This window comes from Pezoporus wallicus, unplaced genomic scaffold, assembly GCF_028554395.1.
Source record: "Pezoporus wallicus isolate ANWC-B61680 ecotype Strahan unplaced genomic scaffold, APGP_CSIRO_Pwel_v1 scaffold_7736, whole genome shotgun sequence".
Taxonomy (NCBI): domain Eukaryota; kingdom Metazoa; phylum Chordata; class Aves; order Psittaciformes; family Psittacidae; genus Pezoporus; species Pezoporus wallicus.
Genome location: NW_026636574.1, coordinates 2,181,170 through 2,203,544, shown reverse-complemented (window position 1 = coordinate 2,203,544; position 22,375 = coordinate 2,181,170). Strand labels below are relative to the sequence as shown.

The 22,375-nt window shown below is 59.1% G+C and overlaps 1 protein-coding gene across 5 annotated transcripts in view; it reads left to right on the top strand.

The window, feature by feature from the left end:
* SOX13 (SRY-box transcription factor 13) overlaps positions 1-20,857 on the top strand; it is a 32,854-nt gene extending 11,997 nt beyond the window's left edge. Inside the window, exons 1-14 of one of the 5 annotated variants that reach the window (XM_057400775.1) lie at positions 1,594-1,601; positions 15,528-15,729; positions 16,326-16,431; positions 16,597-16,683; positions 17,237-17,409; positions 17,864-17,932; positions 18,065-18,179; positions 18,256-18,341; positions 18,424-18,583; positions 18,751-18,860; positions 18,962-19,058; positions 19,135-19,278; positions 20,116-20,332; positions 20,425-20,857. In XM_057400775.1, the coding sequence (XP_057256758.1) occupies positions 15,529-15,729; positions 16,326-16,431; positions 16,597-16,683; positions 17,237-17,409; positions 17,864-17,932; positions 18,065-18,179; positions 18,256-18,341; positions 18,424-18,583; positions 18,751-18,860; positions 18,962-19,058; positions 19,135-19,278; positions 20,116-20,332; positions 20,425-20,686 (1,827 nt within the window). In that variant the 5' untranslated portion in view covers positions 1,594-1,601; position 15,528 and the 3' untranslated portion in view covers positions 20,687-20,857. Of the gene's footprint in view, positions 1-1,593; positions 1,602-15,527; positions 15,730-16,325; positions 16,432-16,596; positions 16,684-17,236; positions 17,410-17,863; positions 17,933-18,064; positions 18,180-18,255; positions 18,342-18,423; positions 18,584-18,750; positions 18,861-18,961; positions 19,059-19,134; positions 19,279-20,115; positions 20,333-20,424 lie in introns of those variants that run through there. The other 4 variants (XM_057400778.1, XM_057400777.1, XM_057400774.1 and 1 more) reach the window with 4 other exon arrangements.
* The last annotated feature ends 1,518 nt before the right edge of the window (positions 20,858-22,375 follow it).

The following is a 22,375-nucleotide window of genomic DNA, read 5'->3' as shown; positions in this document are numbered from 1 at the left end:
AGCTGGGGGTGTCAGTGGTGTGGCTGGAAGTTGGACATGGAGAGGGGCAGAGCAAGGATGGGGACAGGACCCATGGAAGCTCCAGTCTGGAAGGTGATGCTGGCCCCGGGGAGGGGGGGGGACATTCCAGGCCCTGTGAATGCCACCAGGGCCACTGGGGATGGGGAGGAAGGAAAGGAAAGTGAAAGTCCATCCGGCCGGGCTGTTGCTATGGCAACACGAACTAAGCTCCTGCTCCCCCTTTTTTGGCTCCCTTGTGCTGGTCCTCGGCCCCTTTGTGGGTTGTTTCCCTGTCTGGTTTTGAGGGTGCGATTCCCACCTCCCCCTGCCCCTGGAGCAGCTCGGGGGTCTCCATGGGCTCTTTTGTGCATTCAGCCAACGATAACCATCTCCCTCCTGGGACTTTTGGGGCATGGGATGGCACCGGGGGCAGCCAGGACCCCAAAGTGGGGAGGGGGGTGTTGACTGGTGCAGGGAGAGCTGCCTTCATCCTGCTCTGCTGCACGTGTGGTGCTTGCTGCACAGCCCCGGGAATGCTGTGTCCTCTCTGGGCCTCAGTTTCTCCATCAGCGAAATAGGAACGTGTACCCCCGAGCTCCTTGGTGGGTTTGGGTCTGGGGGTGCTGCCTTTGCTTTCCCAATGTTGCTGTGTTGGGGTGGGGAAGGAAACTGCTTGGAGTCAATGGGAATTTTCCCCGCTGGTCACACATAAACAGTTCTCTTTCCATGTTGATGTAACGTGATGAAGATTTCATCATGCAGAAAAGACTTTGTCAACATTCATTTGGCCAAACCAGCCTCCTCCTCTCCAGCTGCAGCACCGTTTGGCTCCCAGTGAAGTAGGTTCTTTTCCTTTGGGAAGGCGAGTGATGGCATTCCCATCACAGCCACCGGTGGGATATGGGGTGCACGGGGTGAGCTCCTCACCCAAGGCCCTGTTTCACTGTACATGTTCCAATTGGGTTATCCAGGTTACCCAGCATATCGACTGCCCACTGCTCTCCCTGCTCCGTGACACCCTTGTGTCCCAGCCCCATGGTGGCCGTGGTGGTCTGAGCACAACTTGGGGGTGCTGTGGGCTTGGGGCAAGGCTTTGGGGTCTCTCTTGCTGTACCAGGGCTCTCTGCAAGCCAGGCTTTGTTCCAGCCCCTCGCTGCGAGCCGGTGGGGAAGGGGGGGGGGGTTGGTCCCGAGGGTCCCGCGATGCTCCCCCCGCGTTGTCCCTCAGCCTTTGGGGGTGTCCGGCCCCTCCGCAGGACCCCAGGGACGGGGTGGGCGCAGCGCGGGGGCTCCTGGCGCTGTCACTCGAGGGTCCCCCGGCGGGGCTGGGGGTCCCGAGGGGAGGGACGGGGCAGAGGGGCCGCCCCGGAGCCGGCTCCTGGCTGGCTGGACCCGTGTCCCTCCTCCTCTTCCTCCTCCCCTCCTCCTCCTCCTCCTTCCCTTCACCTCCTCCTCCTCCTCCTCGCTCCCTCTCTCCGCCCGGCGCCGGGGCAGCTCCCGCCGGAGGCGCTGGGGACATGGAGCGGAGCTGAACCGGGCGCGGCGGCGGAGCCCGCACCGGCACCGGCGGCAGCGGAGAGCGGGGAGCAGCGCTGCGGAGCCGTGAGTGCGGCCGAGGGCACGGCACGGGGTGGGGGGGACACGGCACGGGGTGGGGGGGACACGGCACGGGGTGGGGGGGGCACCGGCATTGCTCGTGGGGCACCGAGCATCCTCCTGGGTCCCGGCGGAGCGGGGCTGGGGGGCAGCGTGGCAGGACCCCCCCAAAGCGCCTTTGCTTAAACAGGAGAAGGGAAAAGGGGAAAGGGGGGGGAGGCAGGACCCGTCCTCGACAGCCCCGTCCCCGCTGCAAAGTTAGGGGCTGCGAACTCTCCTCCGAGAGCCCCCGCCCCACAGCAGAGCAGGGAGAGCGGCAGGCAAAGGGTTAAGCCATGGGCAGCCCCCCGTCGGGGGCAGAGGGTCGGCAGGTAAGGGGTTAAACCATGGGCACCCCCCGCCCTCCAGCCCGGTCTTGGCCCTGCTGCCGGGGGTTGCTCCCCGGGACCCCCATCCCAAGGTTTCTTGCCCCTTCCAGCTGCTCGCGGTGGGTCCCGGTGGGTCCTGCCTGGGGACCTGTGCTGGGGTTCGGGGATGGGGGGCAGCGGGAATGGGGGTGCGAGGCCTGCCCCCCCCCCCCGTCAGGGCTCTGGGGGTCAGAGCACGCTGTGCCGGCACAGACGGACACCCAGGGCCTGCCCGCCGCGTGTATCCGTGGGGCTTGGGGCTGTGTGCGGGTGTTGGGACCCTGCGGTGCTCTGGGTCCCCGTATCTCGTCCCCATGCGTACCTTGTCCCCATCCCTCATCCCCGCCCGCACCGTGGCACACACGGGACACCCCTGTCTCGTCGTGCATCTCCTGTCACCTTTCCAAGGCACGTTTGTTGGGGAGAAGCGAGCTCTGCCTGTTGTGACGGTGTTGCTCCGGCCAAACTTGCCGGGTGTTTGTCGGGGGTTGTTGTAACAGGCAGCAGCGGTAGAGACCGGGGTCAGCACTAAATGCTGGCACCTAAAAGCGGATGAAGCTTATCACTGAGGTTCCACCTTCCCCAGCAGCCATGCTGGGTCCTGCCCGTGCCTTGGAGTCGTGTGTCCGAGCCATCCTGGCCAGGTTTGGGAATGGGGAGGGGGCTGAAGCCGAGGGGTTTGCACTAAGGGGGTCCCACAGCCGTCGAGCGTTGCAGGGGTTTGGGGAGCAGTGGGGTGGGAGATGGAGCACGGCCCCAGGGACCTCCGCAGTTCGCCATGGACAAAGTTAGCAGTGGGGAAGAGTGAAAGCCCCTGAGGAGCTGCATCACGGCTCGGGGAGAGGATTCCCTGTGAAATGCACAACTGAACACAAAGCTTTGCTGCTTCCCACCTCCTGATTCCCAGTGTTCCGTGCAGGGGGGGTCGGTGCCAGTGGGGGATGATGCCCAGGACACGTTGCAGACCGTGGTTGCGTATTGAGTCTCGGTTACATCTTGTGAAGTACCTTGAGCATGGAAAACACTTGACTTCCAAAGCAAAGCTGGAGAGTAATAGATTTTAGGAGTGAAAAAGGACCATTAGCTCAGCTAATGTGATTTCCTCCATAGCACAGAGCAGATAATATCACTCAGTTACTCTCCTATTGAGCCAATAACTCGTGTTTGTAATTCATGCAATTTCCTTTTAGTTCAATTTAATTTGGTACAGAATCCATTCTGTTGACACTGATACAGTACTTTTTTATTTGAAAGCCTGTGATTTTGGAGGCTTTATGTTAAAAATAGCCATTCTCCTTTAAAAAACATGAGCAACTAAAGGCAGTTTCTGTATCATTTTTGGGGGAAACACATTTTCACCAGCATCTCCCTTGGTGTGTATCTGTTTCCTTCGGGATGGGCAGGGGGCTTGCATCTGATCTGGCATCTCATGTTGGGGTGAAATCCCTTTGGAGCAGGGTAAGAGGAGCAGAGATCCCAAATCTTTACCAACTGTTTTTCTCTTGGTGCCATCGGGCAGCTCAGCTCCACCCGTTGCTGGTTTCACCCCATCTGAATCAGAGCACCCAAATCATCCCTCCCTAAAAGTCCTTCTGACATCCAATTGTGTTCCAGCATGTCCTAGGGGGAATTGCTGGACTTCTTGTCTCCCTGCCCACACATCCATTTTCTGAAGGGTTACCAGGGGAGCCATGCCCTGGCACACTGGGATGAGGGGAGATGGAGCACATCGTAAACTTGCTATGTGCTGGAGGGGGTTTGATGGCGCTCCGGGATGCAGGGGATGGGTTCTTCCCTCGATCCAGCCTTGCAGTGGGTTTATTTTTACACTCCTGTGCTCCCTGGGGCACTTGTCCCTGCTCTCACTGCCCATTCCCTTCCTGGAACCCACTGGATCAGGTCCAGGGATGGGCTGAGGGGTGTTTTGGGGACCTGGTGCTCTGTGACATGGCAGAGCTCATGCTGGCTGTTGGAGTGATGTGGTGGCTGCTGGCCGGAGCATCCTTTGGGGTGCTGGAGTCATCCTCTGGTGAGTGGATGGGGTGGCGGATCAAATCCCTATGGGATCCGATGGGCTGTGCATGGGATGCTTTGCTGCCTGCCAGGGGAAGCTGGGGCCACCTCTGCTGTCCCCAGCCATCCCACAGGCTCTGCTGCGAATCTTTCCCATTCCCTGGGATACAGCAAACCAAAGCAAACTTGGAAGGGTTTTGGTGGGGTTCTGGCACTGCAGCAGTGCTGGCAGCTCCGCTTTTGGGGGTCCCATTGCAGCCTGGCAGGGTCGGGGCCAGCCCATCCTGCCCAAGCCCCGCTCTGCCTGCCCGCTGCGATGCTGCCTTCCAAATACTCCAGCTTTATCCCGTTGCAGACACTCGCTGTGGGGTCGGTGTCGGGCCGGCTTTGTGCGAGCACGTGGAAGTGCAGGGCTCAGGAAAGCTGCTGCTCCCGAGGACACAGCCAGCCTTTCCCAGGCGGCTGCGAGGGATGCGATGCGCTGTCAGCGCAGCTCCGCTCCGTTTGGCAGCCCCGAAGTTCCCAGCCAGGCCGATGAAGCACAAAGTGCTTCTTTCCCTCGAGAAATGGGTTTGTTTGAGGCAGGAATAACCCGCTGCGGGCAGGGCATCGCAACTGATGTGCTGGGGAAAGCGGGCGGCCTCTTTTGTTCTCTCCTGCGGCCGCGCTGCTCTGACAAGCCGAGGACCAGTGATGAAACACTTTCATTTCATAGAACCAGGGAGTCCTGAGGCTGGAAAAGAGGTCTGAGGTCTTTGAGCCCGACCATTAACACAGGATCAAGTCCATCACCTCCTTACCCCTCCCCGGTGGGTCAAAGCCCCCTCTGCAGGAGGGAGAGCTCTGGACCCGGGGCAGCCCCAGGGCTGGGTGTTCCCAGCTCAGGTCCATTCCAGCATCGCAGCCACCCCTGACAGGGCAGGGCTGGGCTCTGCAGCGCTTTCGCTGCTTTATTCTTCCCCAACTCGGTGGAGCTTTTGGGTTCGTTGCGTTGAGGGCGGTTTGGGTCACTCGGGCGTTTTGCACGACGCAACATTGAGTTTCCACCCCGTTTTAACCCGGTCGAGAACACAGCAAAGGGAGCTCAGGGAGTGCAGTTTATGATGGGTCTGGTGGAAAAGATCTTTTTGTGCTTTACCCCTCATCTGGTGCCTTTTGGGGGGGTAACTTTAGGAGTGCTCTGCTCCTGTGGATGGAGGCTTCTCACTCCGGGTGCTGTGTGTGCATGGGCTCCTTGGCATCGCCGCTGCCAGGGTCCAAGGCATCAGCTTTGGGGTGTTTCTCTGCTATTTGGAAGCGCTGCCTCCTCCTCCTCCCTTCCTCCCACTCTGCTTCCACCTGCTCCAGGGCCACATGTCCCAAGCTGGAACCACTCCAGCCCCAAACAAGGGGCCTTGGTCTGCCCAGCTCGGTGCAGGGGCCGTGCAGGACCCTGGCTGATTGTGTGGAACACCCCAACTGTGTGCATGGGTCAGTGCAGTGTCAGAGGAGGGGATGCAGAGGCTCCGTCTGCCTCTACAAAGCATCTGTACAAGTGCACTGGAGCTTGTTGGGATGGAGGGAGCTGCTGAAAAAAGCCTCATCCCCATTGCCCCCCATACACCCCAAATGTCTCTGCAGCTGCTGTTAGCTCCAATGTGGAGTTTTCCAAAGGGAAAGCTACCTACATGAACGTGGTACCGGAGGGAAGCTCCCTTCCCTGCCATTGCAGCCCTGCAGTGGAGGAATGCAAATTGGGTGATGGCTGGGAAATAGCTGGAATTCTGCCTCTCCATCATTTAATGCTCCATTACCACCCAGGCCTGCTCCAGGCATGTGACCGTTAGGGAAGATGTGGTCTGCTGGCTCCTGGTGGCTTATCACAGAGGAAGGAGATAACGTGGCTCATCATTAAAACCTCCTGAAGACCCCTGTAAGCCCCCAGGAGCCCAGGCCCAAATCTGCTGGTTTAATTGTGCTCAGTGGAGGCAGCTTGGGGCGGTTCATTGTGTTAGGGAGGAGAGAGGATAAGGGTATAAAACAAATGAAAACAAGTGGGGCAGCAGCGAGCCCGGTGGGGGCATTTGAACCTCTTTGCCCATGTAAAATGAGTCGGAGAATCCCAGCCTGGTTTGTGTTGAAGGGACCTCAAAGCTCACCCAGTCCCAACCCCTGCCACAGGCAGGGACCCCTTCCACTGGAGCAGCTTGCTCCAAGCCCCTGTGTCCAACCTGGCCTTGAACACTGCCAGGGATGGGGCAGCCACAGCTTCTCTGGGCACCCTGTGCCAGTGCCTCAGCACCCTCACAGGGAAGAGCTTCTGCCTAAGAGCTCAGCTCAGTCTCCCCTCGGGCAGGTTCAAGCCATTCCCCTTGCCCTTTCACTTGTAAAATGGGGCTATCACGAGACGATGGAGAAGCAGGTACCCGATGGCATCACCATCACTGCAGCAGCTTCTGCCGCCACCACGGCGCTGGGGCTGCACCTTCCACTGCTACCGGGTGAGAGCCAGAAACAGAAACTGTTTGGACATCAAAGTGAACCCCTTGCGTTCAGTGTGGCCGTGTGCTGTACTCAGCACCCATCGCAGCAACGTCACCCAGCACAGCTCTTGGGTGCCTGGATGGGTGTGGGTTTGCAGTGAGCAGCCCTCATTGTGCCCCATAGTCTTCCTCTCTAGCTCTGCCTGGCTGTTGCTACCGGTTTGCTGCTGGTTTGCAGGCTGGTGATGTGCTGGGTGGCAGAGCACAGCTGCTAAACAACCCACATCCCTCCTTCCACCATCCCATGGCGTGTCCCCACTGTATCCCTGCGGGGTGCGGAGAGGAGAAGCATCTCTGCATGCGGAGATGACAGGACCGGGGTCTGTGGAGAGGCTTGGGCAGGCACCTTGGTGTCCTGACACTGGGGACATGGGGATACTGGGGCCAAAATGGGGCCACAGAACAAAGCTGCAGGGCAGGATGAGGGGGGGGGGGGTGTGCGTGTGAGCTCCCCCCCAGCACCATCCCCTCTGTTTCACCTCCTAAAAGTGAGCTGATGTGGGTGTAGGAAAGGCTGTGCCCTGGCCCTGCCTGCCAGCCCTGCCTGCCTGCTGCTGCCCACGAGGGCGTAGGGAATGCCAAAGCCTGGCTTATCTTTTGTCTGGAACAATAGAGGGCTCGGCCCTATTGTTCTACCTTGCACGCCCAGCCGGAAAGCGGGTCCCCTGGGGCAGAGGCTTGCACACGAGTGGGTACGGGCAGGGACAGCCTGTGCTGCGTGACCCTGCTGCCCATGGGGAGCTCAGCTCCCGACAAGCTGCTCTTTGGGACCTTTCCTGCTGCTTTTTGTTGCTGTGACACAGGGATATCAGGAGCTGCTGGGTTAACGTGGGGCTGGGCCCCAGGGCTGCAGGCTGCAGAACCCATCCGTACCTGCAGCGCGGGCAGAGGCTGAGCGGTGTTTGCCTCTCGCAGAGGTTGTGATTTGGGTCTTCAGGGTGGCATCAAACACCTCTGGTCCCCCTTGTCCTCCCCATGCTGCCCCAGACCCACCCCGCAGCACTGAGATGAGCGTGTTCCTGCCTGTGCCTGTGCGGGCAGAGCAACTGTTCCTGCCTGCAGCTCCGCTAAGCCATACGGGAGCGCACTGGGACACAGCACGTGGAGGCAGGAGCTGCCAAAGCCCCAAGCTCGGGAACCCCGGGGGAAAACGGGATAGATGGGATACAACAGGGAAGGGGGGAGACATGACACAGGTGCCATTGGGCACAAAGAGCCCCTTGTGCACTTGTGGGGCAGTTGGATACCCCGGTGCTAACGGGGACGGCTGCAGCTTCTTGCTGTGTTCTTATTGTGCAATGAAAGCGATGCTGGTGGAGCAGTAGAAACTCGTTCCCAGTCTCTGCTCCCATAGAGGAGAGGAGCCTGACTGCACAACCAGGGTTCCATGGGCTTTATGAGAGGGGAGAGGTGTGAACCCAGCACTGCAGGATGGTCGAGGTTTGGAGGGTCGCTGCGGCTGCACCCCTTGGGACCACTGGTGCCGGCTGCGAGCCCCATTGCTGCTGCAGGATGCTCAGCTTGGGGCAGCACTGTGGGGATGAGCTGCCTCCTGAGCCTGAATCCACACTTTAAACCATGGGTAACCCTAGCACAGCCACCACAGCTCGCACTAATGAAGGGGAGAAATGAGCCCCAAAGCATTTTCCTTGGGGGTCTTCTTCCAGACTCAGCCAGCCGTGGCTCTTCCGAGCTGCAGCACAGTGGGAGCAGAGTCAGGGCTGCTGTCAGTGTGGGGATGCGATGCTGTGGGGCAGATCCTTCAGACCCGTCCTTCAGGCTGCCTTTGCTTCCAGACAGGAGGGTGAGGATGGAACCCTGCCTCGTGGGGCAGCTCCCATTGCACCAGCATAAAAAGCTGTTGCTGAAATGTCAAATGGCCCCAGCAGCTGGAGCCTCCCCACTGAATGTGGGCAGCAGCTGGGGAGGGCGAAGTGGGTCCTTTGCCCCCCCGTGTCCAGGCATAGAGTCAATCATAGAGCCAACTCGGTTGGAAAAGACCTTTAAGACCATCAAGCCCAACATGTGGCAGTTCAGGCACAAGGATCCGTTTGTTGCAGCTCAGGATCCCATCCAGAGGGATCCCAAATGGTTCTGGGCACTGTGTCCCATGGTTTGTGGCTGCTCCCGTGGGCTTATTTGCCATGTGAGAGGCACCGGGGCTGGCTCCAAGCATCCTTTTGGTGCCTGGCTCACTCAGAGAAACTCAAGTGCAACTAAGATGGGATGATGCCAGCATTCCCAAAGCTTGGGGGCAGCTGGGAAAACAGTGGAAGGTGTAAAATGAACCGGGAACCTCAGCAGGGGTAGGGGGTGATGGATGCCGCAGATGCCGTAGGATACCATAGGATGGACCCAGATAGCATCTAGGGTCCTGCACGGCACAGAGCTCACCCCTGGGTCCTCCTTGGCTGGTGCATGGGGAAAGGCTGAGCCCCTGGCTTCCTTCCCTTCGAAAGCAGGGGAGGAACAAGGTCGGCGGGGTTCGCCCCTCCTCAGGCCATAGGGAAGCGTTGTTTACCGAGCAGCCGAGTCAAACGTGCCCCGGGCTCTGCCTGGAAACGCTGAGTGAGGGAAATCACACCAAAAACCGACACCGAGATTGGCCCCGATAAGCCCCGGGGCTGCTTCGGGTGAGGAGAGGGCAGAAACTGCCAAGGAAAGGAGGGAGACAAGGTGCTAACGGCGTTCCATTCCCAGGGTGAGTTGGGCCCCGAATCCCTCTTCATTCCCTTTGGGTTTGTGGATCTTCTCCAGCTCCTTCCCCATCGCGGATGGGTTGGCGTGGATGGGTTAAACTGGGGAGCGGGGAGATGGAATGAGCTGGGGTGAGGGGAAGGGGTTTGGGAGCAGCCCCGAGGAGCAACGCTGGGTGCCAGGGAGCTCCCCCAAGCACCCACCGCCCCGCTCGGCAACAGTGGGGCCTCATCCGGACACCCCAGTGTAAAGGGACCCAGGAGGCAGGCAGGATTTGCTGCCTTGTTTTGCATCCAAAGGAAACTTGCTTTAAAAGTGATTTCTGATGTGGGAAAAAGGGGAAGAAAGAGTAAATCTGGGCTCTTCAGGGTGAATACCTGGTTTTCAGAGTAAATACCTGTTCTTCGGGGTAAATCCCCATTCTTCAGAGTTCTTCCTGACTGTGCTATCAATCGTTAGCTTGATGCGATGCTTCTATGTTTCTCTGATAATGTTAAGGTCTGGGGTTTGGGCTTTTCCCTGTTTAGACCTGCAGGGAAGGGGGGTTTCTTCTCTCGGCACTTTGCCCCATCCATCCCTGCCCAGCACCCCCAGGTCTGTTCTTAAAGATGCTTTTAACCTGAAAACCTTCCCTGGACAAGAAGCCTGCAAGGGTAAAACACCCTCATTGAGTGGGAGGAGGAACCCCAACGCACCCTGCAGACTGTGTGGTCTTGAGGCCAGGAAACGGGGATGACCAGCGCGGTCCCCTGCCATCACGTGGGATCATTCCTGCGCCTTCTTCCTCTGTGCCTTGCATGGGTTTGAGTAATTCCAGCGTGATGGAGTTTCCTCCGCTTCCCTGATGAGCTCATTCCCTGTCCAATAAATCTCACAGCCAGGAAGTTCCACCTGAGAGTCAGTTTAATTTCCCCTCTCCTTGAAACCATCCCTCTCAAGGAAAAAATGGGTTTGGGTCGTGGCTGTGAGGACCTGAGCCAGTTTACACCCAGGGAGGGAAGGATCCGGCTGCCTCTTGGTATTTGATCTCATTCTGTGGCTGGTTTTTGTCCGTGGGGCATCCATGGGGTTTGGGTTGCTGGGGGGCAATAGGGAGCAGGTGAGTAATCCCTTCTGGTAGGACGGGAAGGGGGGCTTAGCAGCAGCGAGTGTCCCTCTGCTACTTCATGAGAAGCCAGCACAAGGTGCCGAGAAACCAGCGATAGCAGTAAGGTGGAAACTGTGAGTAAGAGGGTGAGACGTGGCCCAGTTAACCCATCAAATGGCCCCATGTACCCACAGGCAATGTCTTGTGCTTGTCTCATTGGTGTCATGGGGGGGCTTCCCACCTGGAGCATCCCGGGCTCCATCACCTCAGGTCAGACCCCCTCCGACCCACGGCACTGAGGGGGTGAGGTGCAAGTGGGATATTCCAGGAGACACAGAAAAGCAGGAGATGAGGCTCTGGGGGCAAAGCTGCCCTTGAAGGACTCCATCTGCTTGGTTGCTCCAACACGGAGCTGGGACCTCCCATATGATGGGGCCAAGCATCCCAGAGCCTCTTCTTCCCCTTGCTGCAGCCTTTGAATTCATCTCTTTCTCCCTATCCTGCAAGTGCTCACTTAAGTGAATTTGTGATTAATAGGGGTGGTTTTCTCTCTCCCCTCAAGTTTTGAAGAGTGGGATTGATTCCGTTTCCCCCTGAACCTCTGCTGGCATGCATCAGGCAGATATGCATTTCATTAGCAGTCCTGGCTATGGCCCGGAGGCCTTTGAGGAAGGCAGGTTGGGTTTTGGGGGATAGAATTAGTAAATGATGTGCTAGCTGGTTGTAATCCCTTCAGGGTTAAAGCTTCCAAGCGCTGTGCGGTAATAGGAGACCTGTGTTGCTGCTTTTCAGCTGAGTAGATGGAGAATTGATGCTTTCCTCCCTTCAAAGAGCAGCCCTGCGGCAGCAGGAGCTCTTCCAAGGGTGAAGAAGGAGACATCGCTTATGGGGTTGAGGAGGGGACAGAGGGGGCCTGGGTGCTCTGGGCAGCACATGTCGGGGGTGACCCCCTGCTCCTTCCTGCACCGGGAGTTTCCATGACGCTGATGCTCTCACTGTAGCATCACCGCTTTGCTCTGACCCCATAGGGATGTTTCCGAGTGTTATCCTTCAGGGGGGAGAAGTTGCCTTCAGGGAGCTGATGGTGGAGGGAGGTCGCACAAAGACCCATCTGTTTTGGGGGAAATCCCAGCTCCCGCTGGCGCCAGAGCTTTTCCCATGGGATCCCAGGATGGAGAAGGGGCAATTGGGGTCTCTTTGGGATGCCTGCTGCTGGGTAGGACATGCCTGGCGGCTCACACGGGCACTGTGGCAGGTCTTAGCACTCAGGTCCCAGCCTCTTGCTCTATTCTCCTACCCCCCTGGGGCATTCCTGTCCCCAGACCCCCCCTTGCCACCAAAGATCTCCCTTCATGGCGTTGCTTCTGCAGCTTTTCCGGCACCCCGAGCTCGCAGCAGCCTCTCTGCAGACGGAGGTTGCGGCTTTCCGCGCTCCCACCGCTGCCAGGTGAGATGCTGAGAACAGCCCGAGGATGCAGAAAGCATCGCATAGAGCTTCCGCTGCTGCAAGCGCCCGGATGGGTGCCACAGCCCCGCGGGGTGACACGTGTCCCTCGGGTGCTGCTGCCCATGGGGGACACGTGGAGCTGCGGCTCTCTCATAGGGCAGCATTGCTGGGGTTCAGCACCCAAAACCTGCTTTTTCAGCAGCACTAAACCCGCTCTTGCGCTTTCCGACCCGTTTCGCCAGCGTGGTGCTTATCCCCATCCATCCCTGCGGGTGGCAGGGCCCGCATCCCTGCTTTCACCATCCCAAGGAATAACTCAACCGCGGAGGGATGCTCTGGATCCCCAGGGAGGGAATGGCAGCCCCGTGAACTTCCCCCTCTCCTCGGCTGTCCCTGGCCATCCCTGCCCGGGCACGCTGGAGGAAGCCATCCATTCTTTTATGTGCGAAGGCACGCCGGTCGGAAACGCTTGGAAACGGCTTGGAAAGGACGTTCCAAGTCTGGCAGGAAAGCGGCCCCGCTCGTCTGGCAGGAGACGGGCTATTGTCTGTCCCGGTGGCCGGCCAGGATTCCTCGGGCCCTGCTTGGAAGAAGCCAGCGTCTGTGTGCGCCATGTTTTTCCCTCTGCCCTCCCTGTCTCGGGGGTGCCGGGGGCTGCGAGCGCTGCACGTGGATGGGGTGTGCTTGGTGATGGTGCCGCACGGCCCTGGCTCATTGGCGTCGCTCTGGTTGTTCACGTGGCTGGTCCCCTTTGGCTTGGTGCCCTGCGTGTCTCTGGGTTCATTACCCTAGGCCATGGTGGTGGGATGCAGCCAGGGGATGGGTGGGCTTGTTTCAGGGATAACTGGGTACCACACTGGGATGCTGAAGGGAAGAGTCTGCTGTAACACAGACTGAGCATCTATCTATCTATCTGTCTATCTATCAATCATCTATCTACCTACCTATCGTCTATCTACCTACCTATGTATTTATGTATGTATGTATTTATCTATCTATATCTATCATCTATCAATCATCTATCTATCTACCTATCTATATACCTATCTATTTATGTATCTATCTATGTATTTATCATCTATCTACCTACCTACCTATGTATTTATGTATGTATGTATCTATCTATCATCTATCTATCTATCTACTGATAAGATTTCTGCTGGGACTGAGGAGAAAGAGGAAGGAAAAAAGCCCTGAGTACCTCCTCTCTGCCCTGGTCAACCTGATGGGCAGGTTGGGGCTCCCCCAGCCACCCCCCTTTTAGTGCCCTTCTGTGGGAGCCCTTTGCTATTCCTTGGGGTAGGATCAGCCCAAGGGGGGAGTGCTGGGGTATGGGGCAGGGTGTGGGACTATTCCTGCACGATGGGGCTGATGAAGGTGGCCGTGCTGATGCCCTCACACTCTTCCTCACGTCGCAGTACAGGAGGCTCAGTGTATTTGTGGCTCTCTGGCCTCCTGTGCTGATACCTTTGCAAAGAGCTTGGGTTTCAGAAGCCTCTGTTCCTGCTTCATCCCTGCCCAAGCCACAGGCAGACACAGGCAGATGCCCTCTACAAAGCGAGCGCTGCCCAATCCATTGGGAAGAGGCTCTGGGTCCTGGAAGGGCCTCAGCATCACACTGGTGCCGGGCAAGGGGGAGGGTTTGCTCGCACCTTACCCCCATTCCCTGGGCTTTTAAGGCGCTGTGCAGCGGCACAGAGGGGCAGATAGGATCTGCTGGCAGGCAGGAAGGGTGGCACGGCCACCCGGAGAATGGCAGGACGTGCCGTTTGTGGGTACGCATGGAGAAAGGGAAGCTGTCGCCATCCCGAGGAATCCCGGCCCTTGGACTTGCTGGGATGGGGTTTGGAGGCACAGGGAGCCCGCAGGGCACGGGCGCTTTAGGGTTTTGTTGCTTGTGGGGTTGAGTCCCTCTTGTGCTCCCCAAAAGGCCGTCGCCAAGGACTCATGGCTCCGGTTTGGTCCTTGGTCCGTCCCAACACCGTTCCCTGCCTCCCCCTCAGCCCTGCATTTAATGGGGAACGTTAAAGGCATAGATCCGTTATGCTCCCAGCGCCAAAGCAATTGTTCCATCCCTATTGTCTGCCACAGGCAGCCCCTGAGCTCAGCACCTGAGCCCCAGCACCAGCCCTGTAACAAGATAACGGAGCCGGTTTCTCCTTTTTCTTCCCTTTTTTGTTTGGCAGAGCCTGTGATAAAGCCACAGTGAGGCCCCTTTCAAAGAGCCTATTAAAGTACCGGCCCCATTTTAAGAGTAAACTTCCATTGGCACCGGGAGGTTCCGGACAATGGGAATGTGACCTGCCGCAGGAGTGGGATGCTGCTTTTGTGCCCGTCAGGCTGAAGGCACCGGAGGCATCACTCTGTGCTGCAGCATAGAACAGGCACATGGGCAGCATCCCATTGCAGGGCAGAGCTGCAGGATGCATTGAGAAGGGGTTTTTTTGCCCTTAAAACCCCAAAAAAGAGTGGAAAGAGGAAGCATTTATGCATCCTCGGGTCCTGATGTAGGAAAGCACCCAGGGCACGATGCTGCAGGCACCATTCATCAGTGCCTCAGTTTCCCCACCTGTAGCGCAGATGATGGGCAGTGGGGCAGGGCAGACCCCACCTTTGGGAGCCAACAGAGCCATGGGCACAGCTTCCTCCTTGGCTGAGGCAGGTGATGGGCTTGCGGCCACGGATCAGCCACCCCACCACGGCCTGGCCAAGGTGATGCAGGGCAGGAAGGGCCGGTGCAGGATACGGGGCGATGCCGATGAGGATGGGAGGAAGCTGCGGGGCTGGGGAGCGCTGGTTTGTTCAGCACAGGGCAAGGGAACCGAGATTAAACAAGGCCCCGCTAAGATCAGAAAGGCTGGCGCGCACAGTGCCCTATTGTGGAGCTGTCACACTTCCCTTTACTTTATTGCTTTTGTCCAACACCCCATTGTTCCACTTCCTTTTGTCCCCTATTCACAGCCCTGGCTTTTCATTACCCAGCCGGCCTTGTTGTTTTCGTTTCTTTTGTTTGAAGTTCCTGAGAGGAAGGTTTTATTTTCAGCAGTTTGATTAATTCGCAGCTTGAGCTGGGCTTTGTTTGTTGTGTAATTGCTGCCCCCTTGGCTCGGCCCCTCCACCCCACAGCACTCATTCTGTAGTGTAGGATGGAGCAGAGCGCAGGGGTCCTGGTTATGGGGAGGATGCTCTCTCCTCATCCCACCTCAGCATCCCCTGTGGTCCCACAAGCCGGATCCAGGTAGTGGTGGGGGTAAAACCCTTCCCTAATGGTCTCCTTTCCCCGTTATTCCTCCCTGCTTGAGGGGGCCTTGGGGATGTTCTCAGCTCTGCTCTGGAGCCAGGCTGAGAGAGCTGGGCTGGGTCAGCCTGGAGAAGAGAAGGCTCCTGAAGGGGAGACCTGAGAGCAGCTCCAGTGCCTAAAGGGGCCTGGAAGATGTAAGGAAGAAATGTATGGTGAGGGAGATGAGGCCCTGGCACAGGTTGCCCACAGAAGCTGTAGCAGGACCAGGATTTGCCTTAAATCCCATCACTTCCCTTAGGACTTTGTTGCTCCATTCCCTTCACAGCGCAATGGATGATAGGTCTGTTTCCCTGGGGCTCCTGCCATCTGAACCCCTGGAATCCCTGCAAATCCGAGCTAGGGAAGCTCATGGCAAAACCCAAGTCTGTTGCCATTGGAAAACCATCAGCACAGGACACCCGCTATGGGGACAGGCTGGATAAAGGGGTGCCTGTGCTGAAGCCCCCTGTGCCCCGCAGGATGTCCATGAGGAGCCCCGTTTCTCCGCCGCTGGAGCTCGATGGCGCGGGCAGCATGGTGAACTGCACCATCAAGACGGAGGAGAAGAAGGAGGGCGGCTACGAGAGCCCCCCGGGGGCTGCCCCCAGCACCGAGCCCCATCCCTGTGACCCACCGGGGCCCCCACCGAAGGACAGCGGTGACCCACAGGCCCTGCTGCAGGTGGGTCTGTGGCACACACACACAGACTGGGATGGGGTCCCAATGGGCATCGTGGTCCCAATGGGTATCATGGTCCCAATGGGCTCCTGGCACGGGGGGGGTTGGTTCATTCCTCATCCTGCTGCTCCCCCCAGGGCTTTCTGGCTGTGGTTGATGCTCTTGGGGCAGCCCTGTCACCTCCACGCATGCTCCATCCCTTCAGCTTCCCTTTTGCATTGCTTTTGGCTGTTCTCTCCCCCTGAGCAGCAAACTCAGCCCTCCCTGTGCTGCCTCCCAGTGTGGGGGCCAGAGCTCAGAGCTGGGCAGCCTAAACCAGTAGGAACCTCTAGGAAACAGTCAGAATCCCAGCCTGATTTGGGTTGAAGGGACCTTAAAGCTCATCCAGCTCCAACCCCTGCCATGTTCAGGGACACCTTCCTCTAGAGCAGCTTGCTCCAAGCCCTATCCAAGTCTTTGCAGCATGAAGAGCAGAGATGATCTCAAGCCGGGCCTGGGGGTAATGTGCCTGGTCCAGCAGTCACTGAGCAGGGCTTGGAGCATCCCATCATCCCAGCACGTCCTGGGGACATCCCCATCAATAGCACTGTGTGTGGCAGGAGTCCCCCTCGCCCGCTGGCGATGCTCTGGAGCCCAGGCGCTCTGCCTTCGAGCCGGCCGTCAGCAGCCAGGACAAGCTGGACTTCAACAGGAACTTGAAGGAGGGTGAGAAAGGTTCCTCTGGGGCCTCTCCCTTTGTGCCCCTTGGTGTGCTCCCAAAAACGGGAATAATGCCCACTGTGGGATGGGAAGAACCATCCTGTAGCGTGGTGCAGAGCCTCACTTGTCCTCTCCCTGCTCTGCTGATGCCGGTCCCTGCGGTGTGGACAGTGATGCCGACCATTGAGAAGTTACTGTCCAGTGACTGGAAGGAGCGGCTGCTGGGCAGGAACACTGCTGAGTCCAAGGAAGTGAAAGGTGAGGCATCCCTGATGAACACCTCTTTATGCCTCCCCAAGCATTAGCTATTCCCTGGCCATGCATCACCCATCAGCACCCAATAGTGGTGATGATCATGGAACCACAGCCTGCTTTGTGTTGAAGGGACCTTAAAGCTCCTCCAGCTCCACCCCCTGCCACAGGCAGGGACCCCTTCCACTGGAGCAGCTTGCTCCAAGCCCCTGTGTCCAACCTGGCCTTGAACACTGCCAGGGATGGGGCAGCCACAGCTTCTCTGGGCACCCTGTGCCAGCGCCTCAGCACCCTCACAGGGAAGAGCTTCTGCCTAAGAGCTCATCTCAGTCTCCCCTGGGGCAGGTTAAAGCCATTCCCCTCGGCCTGTCCCTACATCCCTTGTCCCAAGCCCCTCTCCAGCTTTCCTGCAGCCCCTTCAGGCACTGGAGCTGCTCTAAGGTCTCCCCTTCAGGAGCCTTCTCCTCTCCCTGCTGGTGCAGATGATGACCTGCAGCATCACCCAGCAGCACGGTGCTGCTCACCCTCCCCAAGCCCCTGAGCTCTTGGTTTCCCACAGGAACCCAGGAGAGCCTGGCAGAGAAGGAGCTGCAGTTGCTTGTTATGATCAACCAGCTCTCCACGCTGCGGGACCAGCTCCTGACGGCCCACTCGGAGCAGAAGAACATGGCCACGATGCTCTTCGAGAAGCAGCAGCAGCAGATGGAGCTGGCGCGGCAGCAGCAGGAGCAGGTGGGGGCCTATGGGCAGCCTGGGAACCATCCATCCCTTTGGGATCCCTTTGGGATCTGCTGGCTGTGGGTGCAAGGACCAGGACAGGGTCCCCTGGCAGTGGTGGTGGCTTTGGTGTCGGGGGCAGCATCACTTCTCTGCCCAGAAACCCTCATCCCAAATATCCCCCATCTCCCTCGGTGGTGCTGGGAGCACCGGTGGCAAAGCAGATGGGAACTGCACTCTTTAGCATAATGAAATCACACTGGGTTCTTCCTGCTCTCTGCTCTTTGAACACCTTTTTGCCCTCTCTGGTGGCCCATGCAGTGCTAAGGGCAGGTGATGGGATGCCCCCGGGTGGGGATGACACTGTCCTTCCCCTATGCCCATCGAAGGGGCTCAGGGGCAGCTCAAGGCCCTCCCCATAGCCCTCATGGGGGTGCTGGGCTGAGCCCCGCTCTCTCCCCTCTGCCAGATCGCCAAGCAGCAGCAGCAGCTCATCCAGCAGCAGCACAAAATCAACCTCCTGCAGCAACAGATCCAGGTAAAGGTGGGGGACGCCCCTCTGCGTGTCCCCATTCCCGTTGCAGGGGTGACTGCAGCCCCCTGGCACCAGGATGGCCCCCACCGCAGTGTCCCACAGCGCTCTCTCTGCTCCTGTCCCCTCTCCCTCCAGCAGGTCAACATGCCCTATGTCATGATTCCTGCCTTCACCCCCAGCCACCAGCCTCTCCCTGTCACTCCCGACTCCCAGTTGGCACTCCCGATCCAGCCCATCCCCTGCAAACCAGGTGAGTGGGGTCCCCACGGCTGCCCCAGCCCCTCGGGGTGTCCCTGGCCCCACAACCCCTCTTGCTCTGTCCCCAGCAGTGGATTACCCGGTGCAGTTACTGCACAGTCCCCCTCCTCCTGCACTGAAGAGACCCGCCGGCTCGGGCCACCTCCAGATGCAGGTACAGCCCCAAACCCCCTCCATCACCGGGGCTGGGATGCTGCAAGGGGCTGTGCATCACCCCCACGTCCCCTCTGCCACAGGAGACCTCGCAGCCGCTGAACCTGACAGCTAAACCCAAAGGATCCGACCTCCCCAGTGCCTCCAGCTCGCCCAGTTTGAAGATGAGCGGCTGCCAGTCCCTCACACCGAGCCATGGGGCCACCAGGGACCTGCAGACCAGCCCCTCCAACCTGCCTCTGGGTGGGTTCCCCACTGCCTTCACTGATGGATGGTCCCATGCCGCCTCCCTGGGACAGGGGAGCTTGGGATCCCTTCTCCCTGGGGTGGGTGGGCACCGTCATGGTGGTTGCTGGGGTGGGATGGGGGTGCTGGATGCTGCTGTTGATGGTGGCAGTGTGTCCCACCAGGGTTCCTGGGTGAAGGCGATGCCATCACCAAAGCCATCCAGGACGCGCGGCAGCTGCTGCACGGGCACAGCGGAGCCATGGATGCATCACTGAGCAACCCCTACCGCAAGGTGATGGTCACCGTCCCCCTTCCCGACCTCCCCATCCGCAGGCCAGAGCCAGGTCTCCTCCCGGGGGCTTGGAGCCCGTTCCTGACTCTGCTCTCCTGCAGGACCACGTTGGGATGGATTCTTCCCCGGTGAAGGAGCGGATGGAGGAGACCCCTGCCCAGCGGCTGGACGAGGCCCTGTTGAGCTGTGAGATGGATGGTGAGGATGGCTGGGAGCACCACGGTGTGAGCCGGTGCTTGCTCCGTCCCCTGGCATCCTCTGGTTTCCCTCGCAGGCTCCCGGCACTTTCCGGAATCCAGGAACAACAACCACATCAAGCGGCCCATGAACGCCTTCATGGTGTGGGCAAAGGATGAGAGGAGGAAGATCTTGCAGGCCTTCCCAGACATGCACAACTCCAGCATCAGCAAGATCCTGGGTGAGTGAGCGCTGGGGATGGCAGCGCGGGGCTGTCATCCTCATCCCCATGGGTGGTGAGCTGCTCCTTGCATCTCGTCCGTGGCTTTAAGCAGCTGGAGCTGCACATTGAGCAGGGGTTGATACCTGAGGATGGATGATGCATGGGCAAGGAGCTGGTGGAGGACACCCAGGCACCATGGGCAAGGGGCTTGCCTGCTGCTGTGCCTCGGTTTACCTGGGCCTCCCTGCTTGTGGGGCAGGAGCTCCTTGGGGAGGCTGGGTCATGCTAGTGGGTGAAGGGCACCAGGCAAGGGGCACGCAGGGGCTCACAGGAGGAATTAGGTGATGGGGGGGATATCTCTGGAGGTCCCCAGCCCAAAGCCCTGCTCCGAGCCTGGACAACTCTGTAATCCCATCAGGATGCTCAGGGATGCGTCCCGTTGACTGTTGAGCATCACCAGGAATGCTGAGGCTCTCCAAGCCCATCCAGCTTGTCTTCCTGTCCCCAAAACTGGACACTGGGCCAGCTGCAGCCCCGAGGGGGTGAATCCCATCTCTCCACCAGCCCCTCTCCCACCCTGGCTGTGCTTTGTGCTGCCCAGGGTGCTGGTGACAATGGCAATAAAGGTCAGGCAGTGCGAGCCACACCGCACAGCCTATTGTAGCTACTGCACCTCCTCACCATAGCTTGGAGAGGATGGTTGAGAGGTCAGGGCGTGGGGCAGCCGTGTGCCCGTCCATGTGCCATTTGGACAGGGGATGGTGTGAGCATGCATTAACTCCTGCCCTGGCCGGGAGCCGGTGTCACCGCAGCAGGCAGGGTGTCAGCATGGCCCCGTTGCTCCCATCCATGCAGGATCCCGCTGGAAATCCATGACGAACCAGGAGAAGCAGCCCTACTACGAGGAGCAAGCCCGGCTGAGCCGGCAGCACCTGGAGAAATACCCCGACTACAAGTACAAGCCCCGACCCAAACGAACCTGCATCGTGGAGGGCAAACGGCTGCGGGTGGGCGAGTACAAGGCATTGATGAGGAACCGGAGGCAGGATGCCCGGCAGGGCTACGTGCTGGGGTAACGCATCCCATCCTCCCGTCCGAGTGGGAGCAGGGTGAGGAGCATCCCCCCCCCCCCTTGGATACTGACTGCATTCCCGTATCCCACAGGCCCCAGGGCAGCCAGCTGCCCCCCAGCTCCTCAGATGTGCTGTACCCGCGGCCGGTGGGCATGCAGCTGATGGAGCACTACCTGCCCCGCAGCATGGAGCCCAGCATGCCCGTCATCGTCAACACCCGCAGCCTCAAGGAAGGGGATGCAGGGGAGGACGGGCACTCGGTGCCTGATGCTGAGATGTTCCGCTACAGCGAGGAGGAGGACTCGGAGGGTGAGGACAAGAGTGATGGAGAGCTGGTGGTGCTGACGGACTGAGCGGGGCCGGGGGGGGGGATGCAGGAGGGCTGGTTGCCACCAAAGAGGAGGTCGCAGCATCCCCCCCGATGTGATGGGGCTCGGCTGAAGGGCTGCACTGGGAGCAGAGGAACACAGGAGACCCCGCTGCCTGCCTGCAGATAGGTCCTACAGAGGTGGGCACCCAGCATTTTGGGTTCCCGGGGCGGGGGGTGATGAGCAGTGATGTGCTGCATGGCCGGGCTGTGCCCACCATGGGCAAGCTGGCAGGCACTGGTTCATCAGCAGGGACATAGGCAGCTGAGGCCACATGGGATGTGGGTACCACGGCTGCTGAGCTGTCATGCTGGGAGGGATCTGAGGGCATCCAAGTGTGGGGGAACCTCCAGAGCATCACCCAGGGGTCTTCTGCACAGACCCTTCCTTACCTGCGGTAGCTGCCAGCCCAGGGACATGGGATGGGGACATGGGATGGGGACACGCTCGCTCACCCAGCCCCGCTCTGACCAACCTGCTGTGTTTCCCACTTGGTCTTTAGAGCTTGCCAGCAAATTCCCATGGAGCCATTTTTAGCTCCCTCCTGGCCTGAGCATCAGCCAAGGGCTCCAAGGAGCCCTTTATGCTCCTGACAGCTCTGGCCCGCTTTGCACGCCAAGTGGGTGCCTGTTCCCTGGCTGCGGTGGTGGGTTCGTGTTCCATCCATCCCTGGGCACCTCCTGCCCCCCAGCTCCGTGAGTCTCAGGCTCTGCCTGTGCTCCGCAGTGCAAAAGCCCCCAAAAGGGAGAGAAAAAGAGCATCCATTAAAAGATACCTTCAGAAACCCCACTTGGCTGCAGGCAGAACGCGGTCTGGAGGGGTTCGGGTGCAGCTCGGCATGCGCGCATGCAGTGTCCGGTGTTCCATGCAGTGCCCGGCTGTGCAGGCAGTGTCCGGTTGTGCACAGAGCCCTTGCACCGCCCTGTGGCAACAGCGAGGAACAGGAACCGCAGCTCCGGCTGCAGCCCCACACTGCATGGATCCCTTGTTGGGATGCAGAAGGAGCTGTACCAGGGGGATGAACCCTGCAGTGGGGGCTTTGCAGCAGACCCACATCCTCAGCCCCATAGCGGGGGTCCGGAGCAGCAGCTCTGCAGCATCCAGGCCCCAGCGCTGCTCCCCCGCATCCCATGGGGCTGCCATCGGGATATGGCTCATCCAAGGGAGCATCCTGCCTCCTCACCCAGCCAGGAAACACCTTGCTCCTCTCCTGCCCTTCCTCAGTGCTTTATTTATTCCCCATCCCTGTGCTGCTCTGGGGCTGGGGTCCCTGGGGTAAGGGTACCAGCTCCAAGCGTGGGATGCGCTCTGCTGCAGAGGGGGCTGGAAGCAGATGTGCCCAATGAAGATGCAGTTTTTCCTCTCTCTGGTTCTCTTTGGGTATTTTTTTGTTCCTCTGTTGATTTTTTTTTCCCCCCTTTTTTTTAAGATTGTAAATATAGATAGAGCTTTATTTTGTTAATAAGACCACGAGTAACTTAACCTGTATATTTCACATACTTGTTTACAACTGTCTCCCACACCCCTTGCCACAATAAAGGTGACTTTTTGGAGCAGAGAGCTGGGTCTGGGCTTTTGGGGAGTTCTAAGGGCTGGATGGGAGCTCTCAGCCCAGGCAAATGGGGGTGCTTGTTTCCCCCCTTCCCTGTCCCTCTTCTAGCACAGCCCTCTCCT